The sequence below is a fragment of the Aspergillus puulaauensis genome, chromosome 6, assembly GCF_016861865.1.
Source record: "Aspergillus puulaauensis MK2 DNA, chromosome 6, nearly complete sequence".
Lineage (NCBI taxonomy): Eukaryota > Fungi > Ascomycota > Eurotiomycetes > Eurotiales > Aspergillaceae > Aspergillus > Aspergillus puulaauensis.
Window position 1 is genome coordinate 1,661,120 of NC_054862.1, and position 20,432 is coordinate 1,681,551.

General features: G+C 50.2%; 9 protein-coding genes across 9 annotated transcripts; 4 read left to right on the forward strand and 5 right to left on the reverse strand.

The window, feature by feature from the left end:
* Nucleotides 1–157: 157 nt before the first annotated feature.
* APUU_60633S (glutamate--tRNA ligase GUS1) lies at nt 158–2,355 on the forward strand (the record flags this gene model as incomplete). Its single annotated transcript, XM_041693895.1, has 2 exons — nt 158–418; nt 478–2,355. 2 exons carry the CDS (start codon nt 158–160, stop codon nt 2,353–2,355), a joined length of 2,139 nt encoding a protein of 712 aa, XP_041559779.1.
* Nucleotides 2,356–3,102: 747 nt separating this feature from the next.
* Nucleotides 3,103–4,536, forward strand: APUU_60634S (PHP domain protein; the record flags this gene model as incomplete). The annotated part of the gene is made up of 1 exon (XM_041693896.1): nt 3,103–4,536. The coding sequence occupies one exon, from the start codon at nt 3,103–3,105 to the stop codon at nt 4,534–4,536; it is 1,434 nt and encodes a 477-aa protein (XP_041559780.1).
* A 77-nt stretch (nt 4,537–4,613) lies between these two features.
* APUU_60635A (putative quinol monooxygenase) lies at nt 4,614–5,309 on the reverse strand (the record flags this gene model as incomplete). Its single annotated transcript, XM_041693897.1, has 2 exons — nt 4,614–5,062; nt 5,144–5,309. The coding sequence occupies 2 exons, from the start codon at nt 5,307–5,309 to the stop codon at nt 4,614–4,616; spliced, it is 615 nt and encodes a 204-aa protein (XP_041559781.1).
* Nucleotides 5,310–6,565: 1,256 nt separating this feature from the next.
* Nucleotides 6,566–7,857, forward strand: APUU_60636S (arrestin (or S-antigen), N-terminal domain protein; the record flags this gene model as incomplete). Its single annotated transcript, XM_041693898.1, has 2 exons — nt 6,566–6,749; nt 6,800–7,857. The coding sequence occupies 2 exons, from the start codon at nt 6,566–6,568 to the stop codon at nt 7,855–7,857; spliced, it is 1,242 nt and encodes a 413-aa protein (XP_041559782.1).
* A 1,560-nt stretch (nt 7,858–9,417) lies between these two features.
* APUU_60637S (putative plasma membrane H(+)ATPase) lies at nt 9,418–12,666 on the forward strand (the record flags this gene model as incomplete). Its single annotated transcript, XM_041693899.1, has 4 exons — nt 9,418–9,907; nt 9,959–10,182; nt 10,232–10,909; nt 10,960–12,666. 4 exons carry the CDS (start codon nt 9,418–9,420, stop codon nt 12,664–12,666), a joined length of 3,099 nt encoding a protein of 1,032 aa, XP_041559783.1.
* A 343-nt stretch (nt 12,667–13,009) lies between these two features.
* On the reverse strand, nt 13,010–14,314 carry APUU_60638A (NAD(P)/FAD-dependent oxidoreductase; the record flags this gene model as incomplete). Its single annotated transcript, XM_041693900.1, has 3 exons — nt 13,010–13,140; nt 13,205–14,011; nt 14,086–14,314. 3 exons carry the CDS (start codon nt 14,312–14,314, stop codon nt 13,010–13,012), a joined length of 1,167 nt encoding a protein of 388 aa, XP_041559784.1.
* A 490-nt stretch (nt 14,315–14,804) lies between these two features.
* Nucleotides 14,805–16,337, reverse strand: APUU_60639A (glycoside hydrolase family 18 protein; the record flags this gene model as incomplete). The annotated part of the gene is made up of 4 exons (XM_041693901.1): nt 14,805–15,852; nt 15,912–16,053; nt 16,104–16,169; nt 16,229–16,337. The coding sequence occupies 4 exons, from the start codon at nt 16,335–16,337 to the stop codon at nt 14,805–14,807; spliced, it is 1,365 nt and encodes a 454-aa protein (XP_041559785.1).
* Nucleotides 16,338–17,437: 1,100 nt separating this feature from the next.
* APUU_60640A (uncharacterized protein) lies at nt 17,438–18,695 on the reverse strand (the record flags this gene model as incomplete). The annotated part of the gene is made up of 3 exons (XM_041693903.1): nt 17,438–18,020; nt 18,149–18,488; nt 18,653–18,695. 3 exons carry the CDS (start codon nt 18,693–18,695, stop codon nt 17,438–17,440), a joined length of 966 nt encoding a protein of 321 aa, XP_041559786.1.
* A 276-nt stretch (nt 18,696–18,971) lies between these two features.
* APUU_60641A (PQ-loop repeat-containing protein) lies at nt 18,972–19,741 on the reverse strand (the record flags this gene model as incomplete). Its single annotated transcript, XM_041693904.1, has 3 exons — nt 18,972–19,389; nt 19,449–19,658; nt 19,719–19,741. The coding sequence occupies 3 exons, from the start codon at nt 19,739–19,741 to the stop codon at nt 18,972–18,974; spliced, it is 651 nt and encodes a 216-aa protein (XP_041559787.1).
* Between the last annotated feature and the right edge of the window lie 691 nt (nt 19,742–20,432).

A 20,432-nucleotide genomic window follows, 5' to 3' on the forward strand; every position in this document is an offset into this window, starting at 1 on the left:
CCGCCGAAGGTTTGCGCCGGTCGGAGACCAGATCGGCCGGAACAAGATTATTCCGACCGCCTTTCTTTTTTGTCACGCCGCATTAAAGCCCCGCCATCGATTCAAGATAATAGTCACTCAATTATTGCTGGATTTTGGTTTTGAGGGTCACTTCAAGATGTCTCAGTTCCAGCTTACTTTGGCCACGAAGGCCAACCAGGCTGCTTTGCTCCCTGTCCTTCTCGTCGCGACTTCTGTGAACGAAGCCCGTCCCTCTCCAATTATCGCTATCAACTATGAGGACGTCGCGGTTCTGCCGCGGGGCGACAAGGCCGTTGTCGAGTTTGTCGGGGCTAGTGGTACTCCTGCGTATGGATCAAGTGCTCTGGAGGAACTGCGAGCCACGTTCCCATATTTGAACAGCAAAGAGGAGAAATTGGTAAGTCGCCCACCCCCGCACGCCTTGTATGAAATCTATGAAATACTAACGGCCCTTAGGAAAATGACTGGGTCTCCGAGCTCGATGCTCTCACCTCGCTCGACTTCAAAGCGGTCGACCCGAAACTCCAGAAGCTCAACAACCATCTTATCCTGCGGTCCTTTGTCGTCGGATACGCTCTCTCCACCGCGGACATTGCCCTCTGGGGTGCCCTCCGCGGAAACCGTGTTTCAATTGGCGCCATTAGAAAGGGGACTTTGGTTAACTTGACTCGCTGGTTCAGCTTCTTGGAAGAGCTTTGCCCATGGGCGGTTGCTGCTCTGGAGGCTCTGAATGCTTCAGCCAAGGAGAAGAAGCTTGCTAAGGCCAAGGAGGGTGCGAGCTACGACATTGCCCTTCTTAACACGGACAAGGGAGTGGTCACTCGATTCCCTCCCGAGCCTTCTGGTTACCTCCACATTGGACATGCCAAAGCTGCCCTTCTGAACGACTACTTCGCTCACGAGAAGTACAAGGGTACGCTTCTGGTCCGCTTCGATGACACTAACCCGTCGAACGAGAAGCAGGAGTTCCAGGATGCCATCCTCGAGGATCTCGCTCTTATGGGTATCAAGCCCGATAAGACCAGCTACAGCAGTGATTACTTTGACGAACTCCACCAGTATGCCGTCCAGATTATCAAGGACGGAAACGCGTATGCGGACGACACCGATAAGGAGACCATGGCTTCTCAAAGAATGAATGGTGAACCCAGCAAGCGCCGTGATGCTACCGTTGAGGAGAATCTGGCCCAATTTGAAGAGATGAACAAGGGTACTGAGGAGGGAGCTCGCTGGTGCATCCGGGCTAAGATGTCCGTTGATAACCCCAACAAGGCCATGCGTGACCCCGTTATCTACCGCTGCAACCCCTCCCCTCACCACCGCACAGGAACGAAATACAAGGCCTACCCTACCTACGACTTCTGCTGTCCAATTATCGACTCTATGGAAGGCGTTACCCACGCCCTTAGAACCATTGAATACCGTGACCGCAACCCTCAGTATCAGTGGTTCCTGGACACACTGAAGCTGCGTGACGTTCAGATTTGGGACTTTGCCCGGATGAACTTCATCCGCACACTGCTCTCCAAGAGAAAGCTCACCAAGCTGGTCAACGAGGGAGTAGTCGATGGCTGGTCAGACCCCCGTTTCCCCACCATCCGTGGTATCAGGCGGCGAGGTATGACCATCCCCGCCCTGCGGGAGTTCATCCTCAAACAGGGACCCAGCAGGAATATTGTCAATCTTGATTGGACCCTCTTCTGGGCGACCAACAAGAAGTACATTGACCCTGTTGCTCCACGTCACACTGCCGTACTCAAGAAGGACGCCGTAAAGGCAGTTCTCAAAGGCGGACCCGCTGCTCCATACACGCAAGACAAGCCCAAGCACAACAAGAACCCGGATGTTGGCATCAAAAAGGTAACCTTCAGCAGCTCGCTTCTCTTCGACCAGGAGGACGCGAAGAGCTTCAAGCAGGATGAGGAAATCACGCTTATGAACTGGGGCAACGCCTTCGTCCGGAAGATCGTGACTGATTCCTCTGGCGTGGTTACCGAGCTCGAGCTGGACCTGAACGAGAAGGGAGACTTCAAGAAGACCGAAAAGAAGGTCACTTGGTTGTCTGCGGACCAGGACTTGGTTCCTGTTGAGTTGGTTGACTTTGACCACCTCCTTAACAAGGACCTTATGCAGGAGGAGGACCGTCTTGAAGATGTCTTGAACTCCAAGACCGAGTTTCGCGAGGATGCCATTGCAGACAGCAACGTCGCTTACCTCAAGGAGGGCGATATCATCCAATTCGAGCGCAAGGGGTACTACCGTCTCGACAAGGCCTCCGCGCCTGGCAAGCCTGCTGTCCTATTCAACATCCCCTCGGGAAAGACCGGTAAATAGATTAGAAATAGTCTAGCGATTGATCATGGTTTTATGAGATGGATGAGTAGACGAATACAGTACAGACAAGGCTTGCGTGCAGAAATCGCATACCATTGAAAGAAGTTATTGAGCTCATTATTTCGTTTCTCCCGTACTTGTAGAGCGTCAGCCGAAAGAGACCCATGAACTCCCTCACTTAAACCTCCATCAACAAATCGACTAGAAAGTAGAAACCGACAAAAAGATCAACCTGCGACCTTCCTAACCTCACCTAGAGTCTGCCTAGGAATCTTGGAGTAAGCGCACGTCCATTGAAACCTTGATACGAGTTCTGGTCCCACGTGGGTGTCGGAATGATTCCTGCTTGGTTTCCTGGCACCGTCAATCCCATTTTAAAAAGCACGTTCCCAATCGATTGCAATCGGCATAAAGACGCGAAATATGGAATATATTGTGGAAAACTCTCTACAAAGTCAATATGAAAAGAGTGCATGAATTCTTATTAAACACAGCTATGTAAGTCCTATTTACACCTGTCCATACTCACGCTAAGAACAAGCGAGGTTTACTGTGTGACCTTTATGGTGAATTCAGTCTTCGTTTACTGTTCAAACGGTGAATGTCGACCTTGCCACTTCCATATTGATGAGAGGTGAAGAACTGTCTCTTCACTCAAATCGTCAAGGTCGACATATATAAATACTGTGCCAACTAACGAGGACTTTGCAGACACTGTTTATATGGGTGATTGAAAATTCGATTATTATGCTGCCATTACTTCTCACCACAAGCGCATTGGTGCTGTCAAGTATTGCTTCCGCCCAGAATGGCACTGCCAAAAAGACCTTAACTGGCCACATTGACCGTTCGGAGGTCCTTTCCTTCGTTTATGTACCGTTTGAAGTAGAGCTGGGAACGACCTCCATCTACGTCCTGCAGAACTACTCCGCAAAGGACACTGGAAACGCTCTAGACCTAGGGGTCTTTGACCAACGCGGACAGACCCTCGAAGCCTCTCGCGGTTGGAGTGGAGGATCTCGCAATAACTTCACTATTACACCGTCTTGGGCTACCCCAGGGTACAATGCCGGTCCCATCGAACCTGGTACCTGGCACGTCGCCCTAGGTCCATATACGTCAATCCCCGCAGGAATCGACTGGCAACTAGATATCGAACTGGGATTTGACCCAGCCGACTCCTATTTCGCAGTCGAATCTGCAACAATGAACATGGATCCTCTGTGCAATGGTCTCTGCACGGAGGATGCGCAATGGCTCCGTGGTGACCTCCACATGCACACCGTCTACTCTGATGGGAAATATACACCCGACGAACAAATTGAGATCGCGCTTGAGCAGGGTCTTGATTTCATCTTCTTCTCCGACCATAATACGGACTCTAGCAACAATGTCATGGGCACGTTCCAGCACCTCGCGCCGGACTTGCTCATCGGTCGAGCGATCGAGGTTACGACTCGCGGCGGCCACTGGCAAGCCCTAGGGCTCGACCTGGGTCAAATTGTCGAATGGCGCTATCAAGACAGCGAGGGCTATACGCCGGCAGCCCAGGACGTGCGTCGGAGAGGTGGATTAGTTTCTATAAACCACCCGTTTGCCGAATGTTCTGCCTGCAACTGGGTCATTGACGACTGGGACCACAATGATGCTATTGAAGTCTGGAATGCGCAGTGGGATGTCGTAGATGAGCGAGCCGTGGCAAAATGGCAGGAACTGCTCATCGATGGGAAATTCACCACGGCAATTGGAGGCAGCGACTGTCACTCCCCGCCTGCATTGAACGGCGTGCCGACGACTGTTGTGCGCAGTCGCGGCAAATCCCAATCGGCTATCATTGAGGGTATAAGGGCAGGCCGGGCGTACTTAGCCCAAGGCCCGGGGATAGAGCTTCTCTTTAAGATCCACCTCTCGTCTCTGTCGAAAACGGATATAGCACAAATCGGTGATAAGGTCACGGCGTCGACTGACGGTGCAATGGCTGTACTTGACACGAAGGGCCTTGCAGGCCAGAAGGCTTGTTTTGTTACGGATCAAGGATATGTCCATAATGATACAGTACGACACAATGGGAATATTGAACAGACTGTGCCGCGAGGAGCGAAGTTCATGAGAGTCGAAGTTAGGAAAGCAACGAACGATGTTATGCTGGGAATGACGAATCCGATTTGGTTTTTGGAATAATGCTTCTGCATAGATAGTTTATATACTACATTACAGACTTCGCAGATGGGCCTATGTTTATCTAACTAGATATGTAGCTACTGAAACCTGACATGATGTACTTCATAACCCCCAACCTTGCCGACAACCGCCTGCCCACTCTCCTGCACCTCCTTCCTGGTCGTGGCATTCCACCGCGCCTGCACCGAAGTCCATGAAATAGCCGCATAATGACCTTTTCCCTTGGGCTCTGTCTCACCAGGAGAGATCTCCTCGACTACATCGCCACGAGTATACCGCAAAAACCCCTCCGACTCACTCCCAACAGCCAGAGTCTTATCAACAGCGTCCTCAAAGCCCTCAGTAATACCATAGAACGTCGCAAGCTCAACAACAGGATCATCTAGAATCTTGTTTATAACTTCCTCGTCGAAATGAGCATGAATAATCGCCGGACCCGTTGCGAGAAGGCCATCTAGGGTCGCAAGGAGACCCGGGTACGCCGGGCCTTGCATGAATTTGTTGTGGGAGGATATATCATCCCAATCTGCAATTTCATTATTAGTTTAATTATGCAATTCAATTCCATCCCACCAAAAAAAAAAAAAAAAAAAAAAACAATGCATACTGATCATTATCTGGACTTTATTCGCGTCCTCCTCCCACCGACCCCATTTTAAACGGCGGAGGCCGTCTTGCTGGGATAGGATCTCGATCAGGCGTGCTATGGGCTTGTCGATTTCGGTGTCCGGGTTGAAGGTCAAGTTGACGATTTCGGTGACTACGCGGGACATGTTGGGTGTGATGTTCTTGTCTCGATTGTTTTGAGGTGAAGTTGTTCGATTTCTTACTCTGAAGATGTGTTTATGCGGGCAAGGTGGGTTGGTTGGCTATACCGGTAGGAGTCCGTTTGGTGGGGTTGTTCCCGTTTATATACCCGTGGTAAAGACAGCCGGGTGAGATTTTCGGGCGATATTCACTCCGATTCTTCGAAACAAGGATGTGGTAATATCGTTAGATTAATAATGGGTTGTTGATTACCAGCGTAGAGTTGTGTCTTGGGTGAGAGTGTACAGGAAGGACAGCGCAGAATGAGTCTGGTTAGGGTTAGTTATAGACAGCCCCCCATTGGTCATCTCGTAATTGAGCCCATCTCTCTTCCAATGAAATAGTTATGCTGTAACTTAGTTAAAATTAGTAAGAAGTGCTCGTCAGCCTCTGCAACTTTCTTTGTGTTGTCAGCTGAGTTTGCTTGGCGTCTTTCACTAACTATACGCATACCTGATCATGACAAAGTCTAGGGAGTAACTAAGGTTGGACATCAAGAAAATTCAAAATCCAAAATCAGGCTATTTTTGCATTTGGACATGCTATCAGAGCAAATAAACTTTGAAGGTTGCGAGGTTATTGAGGCGCATCCGTGGAAGTCATATTAACAAACACCCCTGGCCTGAGCATCCAAAGCCTGCAAATAAGAACTAGTAGCTGTGCAGGTACAGACTCATACAGACCCAAATACAGCGACAGGACCTACTGAGGTGTGAAACCTTACAGTGTACAGTCCCGTGATCCCACATTGTACTTTTGTATCCTGCCAGACATCGGCTGACAGTGAGGAGAACTGGGGCTGTTCCTATCAAATCAGCGTGGAAATCGTAATCCTGCGAACCGCTGACGAATATGGAGCTACCACTGCCTGAAGATCTAGACTGTTGTGTTTATCTTCAGGAAGGGTGAGCCCCGCATCCCCATTACAATGAGTCATCATGGATAACTGACCGGATTCTTCACTTATCAAACCAATAGACAACATTTGCAAAACGACCAAGCCTCAGTTTTGAACAGGAAGTGCACTTTATTTTGCTTGGCAGCTTCTCTTTTGGGGCTGGTGAGTCAGTTTTCTTGCGCTAACGAGTGATTCCTTGCAGATGATGGCACTGACACTGAGGATATATGGACTCCAGGGGAGCCAGGGTCTTGAGGCCTTATTTTTCTTTCTCATAGGTATCCTCCGAGTCTCTCCTAATTATTCTTGGACATCTCGCCAGCTATGATGCGTACGATAAATTGCAACAACACTCTCTCTGTGGATATCCGTGTCAAAAAGCCCCCGAACGCAAATCCTATACAAAACTATGTCTCGTCTTTTGCAACAGGCGAGAGGATCGAGGGTGTTGTCTCAATCGTCTCCCAAAATGATCTCAACTTTGACAATCTTTACATCTCGTTTATAGGTAGGCTTCTCTTAGTCGTTTAGATCCTTCATAGACTAAAAGTAGAACAGGGGAACAAAACACGGATATCCCCAGTAGCATCCCGGATAAAGCACACCGACAATTTTTAAGGCTTGAACAACCAATCGATGAATCTGCCATTCCAAGCCCCAAGGTCTTTAGAAATGGGCGGAGATATGAAATCCCCTTCAACTTCGAAGTCACGGATTATCTCGCTTCCTCTTCCTGCCGTCATTCTGCCAATCCTCTTGTCAAGGCATCCCATCTCCACCCTCCTCCAAGCTGTGGTGATGCTAGTATAGCAGGATTCGGCGGCAAACTGCGGGATGACTTTGCGCCATCTGGGTGCAACGTTATCTATTCTATCCATTTCAAGCTCGAACGACCCAGTATAACAACTGGTTTACAGGAGACTATCATGGCGAAAAGACTCAAGGTGCGAATCAAGCCAGCTGTTGGCGACGTGCCGCTTCCAAATATTCCAATGGGTAGTCTCGCCGATGAATACAGCCTCCAACATGAGGAGCCCATCCTTAGCAATTTCCCTAAACGCGTGCTCGGCCACCTAGCCATGACATTAGAACAGCCGGAGTGCTTCTACCACCCCCTGCGAGATCCAATTAGGTTGATCAGCAAAGCTATCCGGATTTTCTTAGTATACAGGCCCTCTAAACCGGCTGATTCGAAACCACCGGAACTCAAATCCCTCCGAGCCCAGATAATTGCGACAACTATATACACCACAAACCTTGACGATACCCATCCCCCCTCTAAGAAGAAGGACTTCCTCAACCGCCCAATCAACTTCCGCGACGCCGAGCTTCCATTGTCCATTCCTTCTCTTCCACGGCTACGCTGGACGCAGGACGGGACGGGGGCTTATACAGCAACCCTACTAGTCCCAGTGACTCTACCCAAGGACAAGAGTTTTATTCCAACGTTTCATTCCTGTCTGATTTCTCGGGTATACAGTCTTGCGTTCCAGCTTTCTGCCCAGGGTACATCGTCGCCGTTCCGGCTGCGGGCTGCAATGCAGATTGCTGCAGAGCGAGATCCATCTGCATTGCCTTCGTATAATGCGTCTTTGGGAGTTATTGATACGGCTTGATGGCGGGATTTGCTAATGAGTTTAGGAGATGTGCTTTGCATTGGTTAGTTTTTTGAGCGTATAATATAATATAAGAAGTGTGATTTCTCGCTTCAATTTCTCGCTTCAATTTCTCGCTTCAATTTCTTGCTTCTATGTTGCTTTCTTGGAATTCCAATCAGCACCAGGTTGCTTTATCTTCAACCCAACTATGCATCTTGCAGATATGGCGTAGGTCAGATGGTATCGAGGACTATGTACCCATATTCTATTCTCAGACCATCTTTGTCGTATTGGATATAATATAAACCCCTACGCATATACTATCTCGTAGAAACAATTGTTTTTCATGGCTGTTTAAACGCAACCAAAAAGGCGCCTAAACCGGTCTATTCAAGGAATTCGTGACCCAAGCCATTGCAATCAGAGACACAAAAAACATGCCTTTTATAGAGAAGTTAGCATGATCCTGCAATTGTCTACAGCCTTCTATATTTGACCCTTCGCTGCATGGATATCAATAGCCCTAACTGCGGGCAGATCTTCGGGGCTGCGGTGGTGTTTCCATTATATACGGCTTTTGTACCTTGCTATTTGAGCAGATTTGTACTAACTACTGTGCGATGATCGGAACACTAAAATAATTTGTGATAGTCCCATATACACAGCAATATCTGAGAAGCAGAGGAAACGTGACTTCCTAATCAGGTTGCAGCCTCTCCGCATCACCGCAACTTCTAATCCCCACCTCCACTTTCCTTCACTTATCTGACAAACAACACACAGGAATCTAGCCATGATATTCAGTCTTTTGTTAATTAGCTGAGAAGTTGAAGTTCGTGAGATCGTCGTTTAGAGGTCCCCATTAAACACCATGTGATGTCAACGTCACATCCGAACCCAATACCATAAACCCAATACCATCGGAACCACCGGGATGCCTGCCACCACAACCACCATCCTCCCAAGCTCTGTTCTCCGTGATAGGTGGGAGAAAACAAGCCTGATCTGGTTCCATCTGCATCAGTTGTTCCTAACGAGATATCGTTACACCTCCTTGGTCTTAGCATGCATTTCTGCACTTTCAGCCTATCCATGATGAGGTCAAACTCTAAATGCATGATTTAGTCCCACCGCATTAAACGAGGAATAATGCTGTCAAAATACCTCTTGCGGCTATTTCGGATATGGGGCCTTGTGTCTTCGACGTCAAGACGTCTCAGAACGGCCGCGATATTGATGGGCCTTCCCAACATGGCCAATGCGGTCATTCTGTGTATGCGATGCGGAGATGGCTTCCGTTGCCCATAGGCCAGGCATTTACTGTTCGCCGTAAACTCAAGACGGGGTATCATGCGCTTCGACCAGAACTTTACTTGACTCTACGACGTCAGCAATTTTGACCGTTGGGATCCGTAGCCCGAATACAGAGAGTTTTCCGAGCTCCGTCATCTTCTTTCAAACCCGTGTCAGGATATTTCTGCGGGCTTTTATCGAAGTGCACAAGCTTGCAGCTACAAGCGCCTGACACGTCGCTCGCCCAGTCCCTTTGCAGCCAAAACAAGTCATTCATTCGCCAACATGGCTGAGCGCACCGGTGGCTCGTCTGGCAATGTCAAGATAGCCGAAACAAAGGCGCCCAGGGGAGAGGGGATAGTAGGCGAAGGTGGAAGGGAAGCATCGTCAGCATCCGCCTCTGCCGAAAGACGAGGCTCGAGACGCGTATCTCGTTCTTCTACCAGGACGGAAGATTATGCAAATCTCGACGAGTATGGTAAACTCGTCAAGTATATCTCAACCTTCCGTGACAAAGGCGACGAAGGGGGCGAGCAGAATTTCGAGGAGAAGAGGGTTTGGTACGCGCCTTGGAAGAAACGCAAGGTTTATCTCAAGACACAGGAAGAGCCAGGAAAGTACCCGGAAGACTGGCTGATCACGGACATCAGCCAGGGCTTGCCTAGCAGTGAAATACAGCATAGACGGCGCAAGTCTGGATGGAACGAGTTGGTTTCCGAAAAAGAGAACCCCATAGCCAAGATTCTATCATATTTCCGGGGACCAATTCTATATGGTATGTGTTGGCCTCCATCGGTTGGTCGTTGAGTATTTCTAATTTATCTAGTTATGGAGCTTGCCGTCCTACTTGCTGCGGGTTTGCAGGACTGGATTGACTTTGGTGTCATCATTGGAATTCTGTGCTTGAATGCTGCTGTCGGTTGGTATCAAGAGAAACAAGCTGCAGATGTTGTTGCGAGTCTTAAGGGAGATATCGCTATGAGAGCCAATGTTATCCGCGATGGCCAGCAACAGGAAATCCTAGCGCGAGAGCTCGTGCCCGGTGATGTGGTACGTGATATAAACCATTGAATACATATATGGGTACTAAGACCAGCAGATCATTGTCGCAGATGGCCAGGTTGTGCCTGCAGATTCGAAGGTTGTGTGTGATTACAACGACCCCAATGGGTTTGAGGAGTACAAAGCCCACCTCGAGCGCGGCGATCTCAGCAGCACGTCGGAATCCGATATGGAAGAAGGCGAAGGAGAGGGCAAGGAAAAGGAAAAGGAAAAGGAAGCCGAGCAAAAGAAACCGGCTAGAAAGCGTGGTTATCCAATTTTGGCTTGTGATCACTCTGCTATTACAGGAGAGTCACTCGCGGTGGATCGCTATATGGGTGGAATGATCTTTTACACGACTGGCTGCAAACGTGGTAAGGCATATGCGATTGTCCAAACCGGTGCAAGGACATCGTTCGTCGGACGCACAGCTACCATGGTTCAGTCAGCGAAAGGTGCAGGCCATTTTGAAATGGTCATGGATAACATTGGCACGTCACTCCTAATTCTTGTCATGGCATGGATTTTGATCGCGTGGATTGGTGGTTTCTTCCGACATCTCCCAATTGCTTCCCCTCGTCAACAGACCCTCCTCCATTACACTCTATCATTGTTGATTATTGGTGTTCCTGTTGGTCTTCCGGTCGTGACAACGACTACAATGGCTGTAGGAGCAGCATATTTGGCAAAAAAGAAGGCTATTGTGCAGAAACTCACTGCCATTGAATCTCTTGCTGTATGTCTTCTATACCCGCAAAAGAAGAAAAATCCAGCTAATATTGTTAGGGTGTTGATATTCTGTGTTCCGATAAAACTGGAACATTGACCGCAAATAAACTCAGTATCCGCGATCCCTATGTGGCAGAAGGGGTTGATATCGACTGGCTTTTCGCCGTGGCGGCTCTTGCTTCTTCTCATAATATCGATTCTCTCGATCCCATTGACAAGGTCACGGTTCTAACGCTTAGGTCATACCCTGGTGCGCGAGAGATTCTCCGGAGAGGGTGGACAACACACAAGTTCACGCCATTTGACCCGGTTTCTAAACGTATCGTATCGGAAGTGAGCTGTGATGGGGTCAAATACGTCTGTACCAAAGGCGCGCCAAAGGCAGTTCTTCAAATTTCCAACTGTTCGAAGGAAACCGCCAACCTTTACAAGGAAAAAGCACAAGAATTTGCGCACCGAGGCTTCCGATCTTTGGGCGTTGCTGTTCAACGAGAAGGGGAAGACTGGACACTCTTAGGCATGCTTCCAATGTTCGATCCGCCGCGCGAAGACACAGCTCACACGATTCGCGAATCGCAGAACCTTGGTATCAGCGTGAAGATGCTTACGGGTGATGCCCTGGCAATTGCAAAAGAGACATGTAAGATGCTCGCCTTGGGGACAAAGGTGTTTAACTCGGACAAGTTGATACATGGCGGTTTAAGTGGAGCAATGGCCGGTGATTTGGTTGAGAAGGCAGATGGATTTGCAGAGGTGTTTCCAGAACACAAATATCAAGTTGTGGAGATGCTTCAAGAACGAGGCCATCTTACTGCAATGACCGGTGACGGCGTCAATGACGCCCCATCGTTAAAGAAAGCTGACTGCGGTATTGCAGTTGAAGGAGCTTCGGAGGCAGCACAATCAGCAGCAGACATCGTCTTCCTAGAGCCAGGGTTGTCAACTATCATCGACTCAATTAAGATGGCACGACAGATCTTCGCGCGGATGAAGGCATATATCCAATACCGTATCGCTCTCTGCTTACACTTGGAAATCTATCTAGTAACGTCGATGCTCATTATCAACGAAAGTATTCGTGTCGAGCTGATTGTCTTCCTTGCCCTATTCGCCGACTTGGCGACAGTTGCGGTTGCCTACGACAATGCTTCATTCGAACTGCGCCCCGTGGAATGGCAGCTTCCAAAGATCTGGTTTATCTCAGTCCTCCTCGGTATCCTCCTCGCGTTGGGCACCTGGGTAGTCCGCGGCTCATTGTTCTTGCCATCTGGCGGTATTGTTCAAAACTGGGGTTCCATCCAAGAAATCCTGTTCCTCGAGGTTGCACTCACAGAAAACTGGCTTATATTCGTCACCCGCGGCATTGAAACATGGCCATCCATCCATCTCATCCTGGCCATTCTCGGTGTCGACATTCTGGCGACTATATTCTGTCTCTTCGGTTGGTTCAGCAACGAGACAATGCCCACCAACCCTGCGACGTCCTTTGTCGAAACCACCAACGGCTGGACAGATATCGTCACCGTCGTTCGAGTCTGGGGTTACTCGCTTGGAGTGACAATTGTAATCGCGCTGGTATACTTCATGCTGAACAAATTCAAGTGGCTTGAGAACCTGGGCCGGGCCAAGCGCGACAAGGGAGATGTCAAGATCGAGAACCTACTCGGCCACCTTTCTCGGCTGACAATCGAGTATGATCAACCCGGAAAGCCAGTCGGGCGATTCTTCTTGGCAGCGACTAAGGAGGAGGAGGATGTCGAGTAAAGTGGGTGTTTTATACTCGGTGTTGTTTGTTGGAGTTCCGGTGGTGAACTGGTAATAGGGATTTGGGATTTGGGAAGGTGGAGAGAGGGGCATGTTTCAGTGGCTTAGCTTAATACACTGCTTTAATTTGGGCTACGACATATTAATGACAAGTGTTAATTAATATAATACGTATAATAAAAGACACAAGAAGTGAAATCTTTGGATTGCATTATACTATTATCGTATCACTTTCCTGAGTAGCCTCGGGAGCAGCGAGTCGTCATTTCCTCTCCTCGTTAATAAACTAGGATAACTCCTTTATAGATTAAATAGCGGGAATAATGCAGTCGTCATGGCCAAATCATGCATCAATGCGCTTCCAGATCCTCTCCAGATCATTGCCCATCGCTCTCTCGGTCTCCTTGTGCAGGGTGCGAGTGTCCAGCGAGCGCTTGGCGACGGCAGCAGCCATTTCCTCCTTGGCGAGTTCAACTATAGCCTTGTTAGTACATTTACTTTACAGATCAGAAAGAAGGCGGGGTGAGGGTTAACATACCGTGGCTGAAAACAGCGGCACGCTTACCACTCCACATGGCGTGAGGAACATTGGTGCTGCCATCATTGTTCGCATCTCCGATACCCCAAACACCGTCAAGACTAGTCCTCAGGCCAGGCTTGGAGCTGGTATCGATCTTGCCATCATCCAATTTAAGACCCAGGTCAGATGGAAGTGACGAGCGCTGCGAGGTTCCGAAGTTCGTCAGGAACGCATTTCTGATGACAGGCTCGCCCTCCGTGAAGTGAATGCGGAAGATATCGAACTGTTTACCGTCATCGCTTCGGTTGTCACCGCCGTCCTGCAGACGCTCGATGGACGCAATGGTTCGGTTGTCGATCTGGACGTTGTATGCCTTGATGGCGGCGCGCCAGTCCAGAGGGTTTGCGTCCAAAGTCGCAACTTCCTCATCGGTGTAAGAGCCGTTCACGAACGCAATGATGTCCTTGTTCAGCGTTGAGACCTCGGTAACACTGGAGACAATGTGGCTGAGGGTTCCAAGGATACCGTAAGGCTGGTCGCGGTGCTCGAATCCATCGCACCAGGGGCACCAGTAGATGCCCTTTCCGAAGGCTTCGCGCAGGCCGGGGGTATCGGGGAGATCATCGACGAGACCAGTGGCCAGGACGATCTTGCGTGCAGTGTACTCGGCGCCCTTGGAGTCTTTGGTGCGGAAGATGGTGGTTGCGTTGCTGCTGTTCACGGGAGTGATGGAGGTGATGGCGTTGTCGATGAAGGAGGCTGTGCTGTTGTAGAACGAGGTGATTTGCTTTCGGGCCGCGCCGCGGAATTCGGCGGGCGGAGTGCCTTGAATTGTTGTTAATATTACTGGTGCGTACGTGGTGGTAGGGCTGGTTGTATTGGGAGGAAGGGGAGTGTACCATCGTTTCCGATCACATCGTGCATCTCACGAGTGGGATCATTGCGGTACTGGTGCGAGTCGAAGAGAGCGGTCTTGCGACGGACACGAGAGAGACCGCTCAGTGCGCTGAGACCTGCAGGACCTCCGCCGACGACGATGACATCGTAGTCGGTCTCGGGGATGGAGGCAGCAGAGACGGCCGAGCCGGTCAGGGCAAGAGCGAGAGAGAAGAGCTTGGAGAGGAGCATCTTGGATTGACTGCAGAGGGAGAGGGCTGCTGGGCTACAAAGAGCGGATTCGGGAGGATATGGGGTGTTTATTTATACCAATTATTTTGCGGCCGTGGGAAAGAACATGCTGCCCTCGCAACTTGCGAGTTCAGCTGTTTCCTCCAGCGCCTTCAGCCAAGGATCAAGAGCAGGGAGAGCTCCAGCTTGGGAAGCTGCAGGATCGAATCACCATTAAGATCGTCAAAATAGTTCCTGCAGGATGACGATCTATGGCTCGTGATTCTTGGAGGAAAAGGCCATTCGGGGTGCCTGCATACTGCGCGCTGCTCCAGTGCAGCCTACAAGAGCTGGAATCTTGAAAAGAAGGTATGCCGTTGCTGTGAAATGACATCCCTTGTGTGATATGGCCATATATACCCGGAATATTAGAATGCTACTAACCCATCAAAGTTGACATGAGAATGAGAGAAAAAAAAGTCGACCGAAAAGAACGGACGCCAAGTGCAGATCAGTGCAGCTTCGGACCAAGCCCATTGACTGACGACAGGAGCCCATTAATATTATTCAGAAGGTTCGGAGGTTGATCCTGATCGTCGGTCTGATCTTGGTTCTGGTTCTGCTGCTCTCCCGGGCGTGGGCTTGCGGCACCGCTGGCCTGCCCGTCCTGCTGCGAGGCGGGCTGCGTTCCCTGCTGTCCTGCAGAATCTGAGTGGCTTTGTTCCGCCTGTGGTTGTTGCTGCTGCTGCTGCGGGGGCTTCGGCGCGGGCGAAGGTGCAACATTCGTATCCTCACTCGATCCGTGCGCAGATTGCTGCTGAGCGCCCTTGCCCAAAGCCTTCTTCACTCCATCCAAAAATCCCTTATTTGGATAGGCCTGGCTCACATCCCACATCATCACGCCTCCAAAGCTCTCAAACCCCTTACTGTACTGGATTACTGGTTCCAGGCTCTCAATAGGCAGGTACCCCGTGCTTGCAGCGCCCTTGTTCGCCGGGACACCCAGGAACACACGCACGTCCTTGTTCTTACTCTCTTTGAGGGCCCACTTGTCCCACACGTCGAAATTGAAGTTCTGGGCTGCGGTTCTGCTGCCGCTTCCTTCGGCCTTGGCCGCCTTATCCTTCGGCTTATCTGGTGTATATGCATTCGCCCCACAGAAATTATTGTAGAACTGCACAAATACCGCATCGACAGCCGCAGAGCTGTTTGTGTTCAGAATGTCCTTGTCCGCAGCATCAGGGAACGGACACTGCGGCGCCGCAGTAAGGTAGTATTTCTTGCTCTTGTCCGCGTCCGCCAGGGATCGCAGCTTCGTCGCGAACTTGCCCATGTGTGTGACCGCGGCTTCGAAGTCAAAGTCGAATCCGTCGACGACAGCTTTGCCGAAGGGTCGGGGTATCTTGCTGTCGCCCTTGTCCGGGCCGAATGTTGACCAGATGAGGTTTGCTCCGTCTTCGGCGGCTTTATCGGATTTGAAACCGCCCTCGCTGTAGGTTGCGCCGCCGATGGAGAGGATGATTGTCTTGCCTTTGGATTGACACGTTGTGATGTCTTTTCTGTACTATGGTTAATTTTCTCTCAAACTCTTAAGATGTAGAAATGGGGATATATATACCCAATCTCAGGGCAGTTTTTCAGGTTTGTGTCCTTGAATGTGTCGCAATCTTTAGACGTTGAGCCGAAGTCAACTTCTGGAGCGCCTCCTTGGCCATTGATTGTCATTAGAAAGGCCATCACGATGACATCGATATTGGAATCTATAGTTGTTAGTTTGTATTCAACGGCCCAAAAGAGACAGTATACTCACCATCACAGTAGTCTCCCAGCCGCTTCTGGGCAATATCTCCCCCCGACGCTTGGTATGAGTCCTGTCCTGGACTCAGTTAGTTCACTGTAAACCCATCCGAGAACCACCAAGGTGTCTATACTCACCCCAGTATACCACAACGGTCGAGTTAGACGACAGATCCAACTTGGCGTACACTGTCTCTAGTAGTGCCAGACCAGCCGTCAGGGCGAGAAACCTCGTGAAGAAACCCATTTTGTTTTTCCTTATTACTTTCCTTTCCTATACTGCACAAACCTGAAATCTCCGTCGGCGACAAGGCGGGACAACGACTACCTACTTACCAGAGCCGGGGTCGAAAAGGAAATAACAACGCAAAAAAAGCCCGATCCAATCTAAAGGATCCGGCTGCCGATTCTTAAATCCTAGACTTGCATACCGACCAGACATGTTTTTGTCAGCTTGTCATTCCATATACAGGAGGAGTATGGCATTCCAAAGATGTCTGAGGCAGGTGTCAGCTTGTTACTGTTGTTACTGATGGCGCCCTATCAGTTCGTTTCTTGTTAGGCAGCAACTGAGATGTTGTTTTTCTTTGCTCTTTCGAGTTGATGATCTTTGGTGATTTTGCCGCAGGGGAGGTTTGATTGGTGTGTTGCTTGTCCGTGGCATACATTCCAGCATGCCAGGTACCCGAGCTGATCCCCCCTCCTTGAGACCTTTTTTTTGGGGAGTTTTGGCGTGGAATGTTTGTGGTATGCGGAGAACTTGTCATGATAGGATGGATGGGATTATGGTTCTCGGGGAGAGAATGGAGGCTTTTTGAGGCTGTTGGTGCCGTGACCTGGGGACTCGTCACCGTTGACATAGATGCACCGTGATGCGTGGGGTTTGGGCCTGCGTGAGCAAAGTCTATCTGGGGGTTTGCGTACGACTTGTGTGTTTGGGGTCGGGGCGGAATGTTGTAGCATCAGATGAGATACTTGAAGTGTGTTGCTCTTGGATAATGTCATCTGCAGAGAGTAGAGCCCATAGCTTTGAGCGGCATGCAATATCAGATAGAGGTTGCTGTAGATAACAATTATTTCTTGTAGCAATAAGGCACTTTCCTGAAGTCTGGACTAACACTCCCTGAGAATGCGACTTGGTAGAAGATGTGCATTCAGTTGCGATGTCCATACTAAACTAAAAAGCTGACCGTCGGACCGATGTAGTCGGAATGTGCATGCAGTCGTCAAAGGGATGCAGTGGTTATCTCACCTATCCCTTGACTCTTGGGTCCTTGACCCAGCTGACAGCTTCAGCAAGCATAGTTACGGCGCAAAGTGTAGATTTCGTCACTGTCAGGCCATCCTTCATCTTTGGATACCCACCACCCTCCGCACGGCCTCCTCGTTCTGCAATCCCGAATCAATAACTCCCGCAACCTTGAGGACATCCACGACACCCTCGACGACCTTCCCACTAACACCTCTAGTCCCTTCACTGAACTTGACATCCTTAATCCACTCACTCGCATCCTCCTGTCCATAGGTACAGCCCAGCTCTCCAGTGCCCAAGAGGGAAACAACCCTCCCCAAATCCGCATTGAACTCTTTGACACCTTCATCAAACACCTCGAACAGCTTCTTCAGCCGCTCATCACCCTCCGGGCCCGGAAACACCGCCGTCGACGCAACAACCATCCAGGATGGCCAAGGGGTAAAGATCTCCCCGATCTTCTTGAGCGGCGGCTTGGGGTTGTCGCTTGTAGCATGGAAATAAGGTTTTGTGGTAAACTGTTCCCACATGAAGAACTCCGCCGATGGGCTCTTTGCCTCGTTGTCACCCGTGACAGCATCCCGTAGAGCCCCGAATGGACCCGTTACAACGGGCGTCAACGAAGAAGATTTCCAGCCTTGTTGCTGCGCGAGAACGAATGACATTATATGCGACCCGCTGCCAGTATTGTATTATGTTAGCTTAGCTCGGTCTCCTTCCACTCTTGCATCTGGGATTGCCCGGCTGATAACTACATATATAGATGTAGATAGGTCCCCTAGGGGAGGGGGCGTAAATGAACTCACCTCCCTAACCGACTAACCCCAACCCGCCCCCCCTCTAGCCCCTTCACGTCCGTCAACTCGTTCCTCTTTCCCCCCGTAACAATTGCCCAACGCAGCGGGGTATCAACCCAATGGCCGACGACTTTGTATCCGCGCTCGCTTTCGTCGGCGGGTGCCTGTTTGCCTGCGAGCCCGGCTATCCAGCCTTCTGTGAGTCCAATCGCGATGTCGATTTCGCCGGAGCGTAGCGATGTAATCATATGCCCTGTTCCGGATGGGAAGGGGGTCAGAGCGAGTTTGAAGGGGAGGGTGTTGGCGGCCGCGGAGCGGAGGGCTAGGTGCAGCGGGGCGAGGTAGTGTTCTGCATTGGGTAAAGATGTTAGTGAGTTATGTAGGAGTAGGGCGTGAAGGATGCGAGTTTATAGGTTGTAGGCCGTAGGTAGGGTAGAAGGGAGCTTGTTTGCTGAGGTTGAGGTTGCTGGTGTGGGTTATGGAATTGCGAGATAAGAGGTGAGTCGAGCATACCGGGCACGTAGCCAATTCGGATAGTTGGTTGTTCTGAAGCCATGGCAGTTGAATTGAAAGTTGGTGTTAAGGAGTCTATGGTGATGTAGGAAAGAAGTTCATTAGAAATATTTAAGCGGACCGTTATCAATAATATACAATTCGTCATGATCTTTCCTGGTGGGGTCAGAAAACGCGGGGCTCCCAGCTCTGCGCCATCGGCATATCACGGACAAAATAATGGAAATAGATTCAAAAGAGACAACAAATATCTATCGGTGGCTGATGAATTGCCGACCAGCCGTCTACATGCTTCATGCGCCAATCTCCCAGTTAATCATCAATTCATTCGAATGTCCTTTTCTTCCAGTGGAATCTCGCTCTCGAGACGTTGCTGCGGGCTTCCGGCACTCCCTGAACCTGAGCCATACAGCCAGAACTGCACGCCTAGGTAGCCATCGCAGATACATTGGAAGATGGCGCACAGCCGAAAGGCCCACGGGATTACTTGCGCACTGGTGAAGAAGTAGCTCAGTTTCATCACGTCACCTAGAATCCATGCGGCGCAAACGGACAGCCGGAATCCCTTGCATGATTGAGATTGGTGATTGGCGATTACCTGCGGCAGAGGTAATGTCGCCTCAATAGCCAAGCCCAAATAACCCAATGAATTGATGTAGGTCGGAGAGTTAGAGATCGGCGTCAGGAGGTGAATGAAAGAGAGAACTCCGACGAAGTAGGCAATGAACAAATAGTATCTGTGGTAGAAAGCGCATTAGATCCAATTTATAGCGTTATCGGGTAGGTTAAAGCATACGGCCGTGTATGCTTCCACTGCCAAAAATCGTACGGCCTCACGAGCCGGTCCTCCGCGCCGCTGAAGGGAATATGAGCCACCCCGCTTTTCTGGCCAGGCGCCGGTCGATTATCCAGGGCAACCTTCAACAGTACAAATTGCACTCCGATCGTAAGGACAGCCTGCGCGAGGAGCGCAACGGAATAGTAGTCGCCGAACCAGAAAAATACCCTGCAGCTGAATGTCAGCATGGCTCAATATCATGGTGGCAGCGGTAGCGGTAGGGCGTACTTCAGGATCGACGCAACAAGCATAATCAGCGGGATATCCAGCGAAAATCCAGCTGAGCTTCGGCTTCGGTGTATACTGAGGATCTGGTCCGCATAGGAGGTCACCGGGGACGTAACGATACTATTTCCGAGCAGGTGTCAGCAACATCTGGCGCGACTAAGGGGCCTTAATTTCTATGGAATCGTAAGACGTACAAAAGCGGAGCTCCATATTCCAGGAGCTGCGACACGATGTACATCGCGTGAGGTCCTCAAGTCGAACGAGTGGTTGATTGAAAGAGCAGAGTCGGAGTCGGGAGTCCGGGTGCTCAGGAGTCCGAAAAGCGGGAGAGTCGCAGACGCGGAGGAAGATGGTGGATCGGTGGGAGCACAAGACAGTTACGTGCGCATTGAACGGCGGTATTGAAGATGCGAGGTAAGAAACGACAGCGTAGCACAGCTCGAGTCCTCGAGCAGGGAACTCTTCCGCAAGCGAACTTCTCAACTGCTTTCCTTCTTTTTTTTGCCTGCTGAGTCAGACGGCCATGGAGCCCCAACAAAAACAAGCTTCCATTGGTTTCACTTTGCCCGATCCGTCTCAGGCTAATACGCACTACGATGACTAGTCTGGTGTAGTTGGGGGGAAAGGCTCAAGAGGTCGTGTGATGGTGTGATATGTTCGTGTATATACTACTCCGACTGTCAATGCTCAGATGCATATTCCACTCTATCTCTA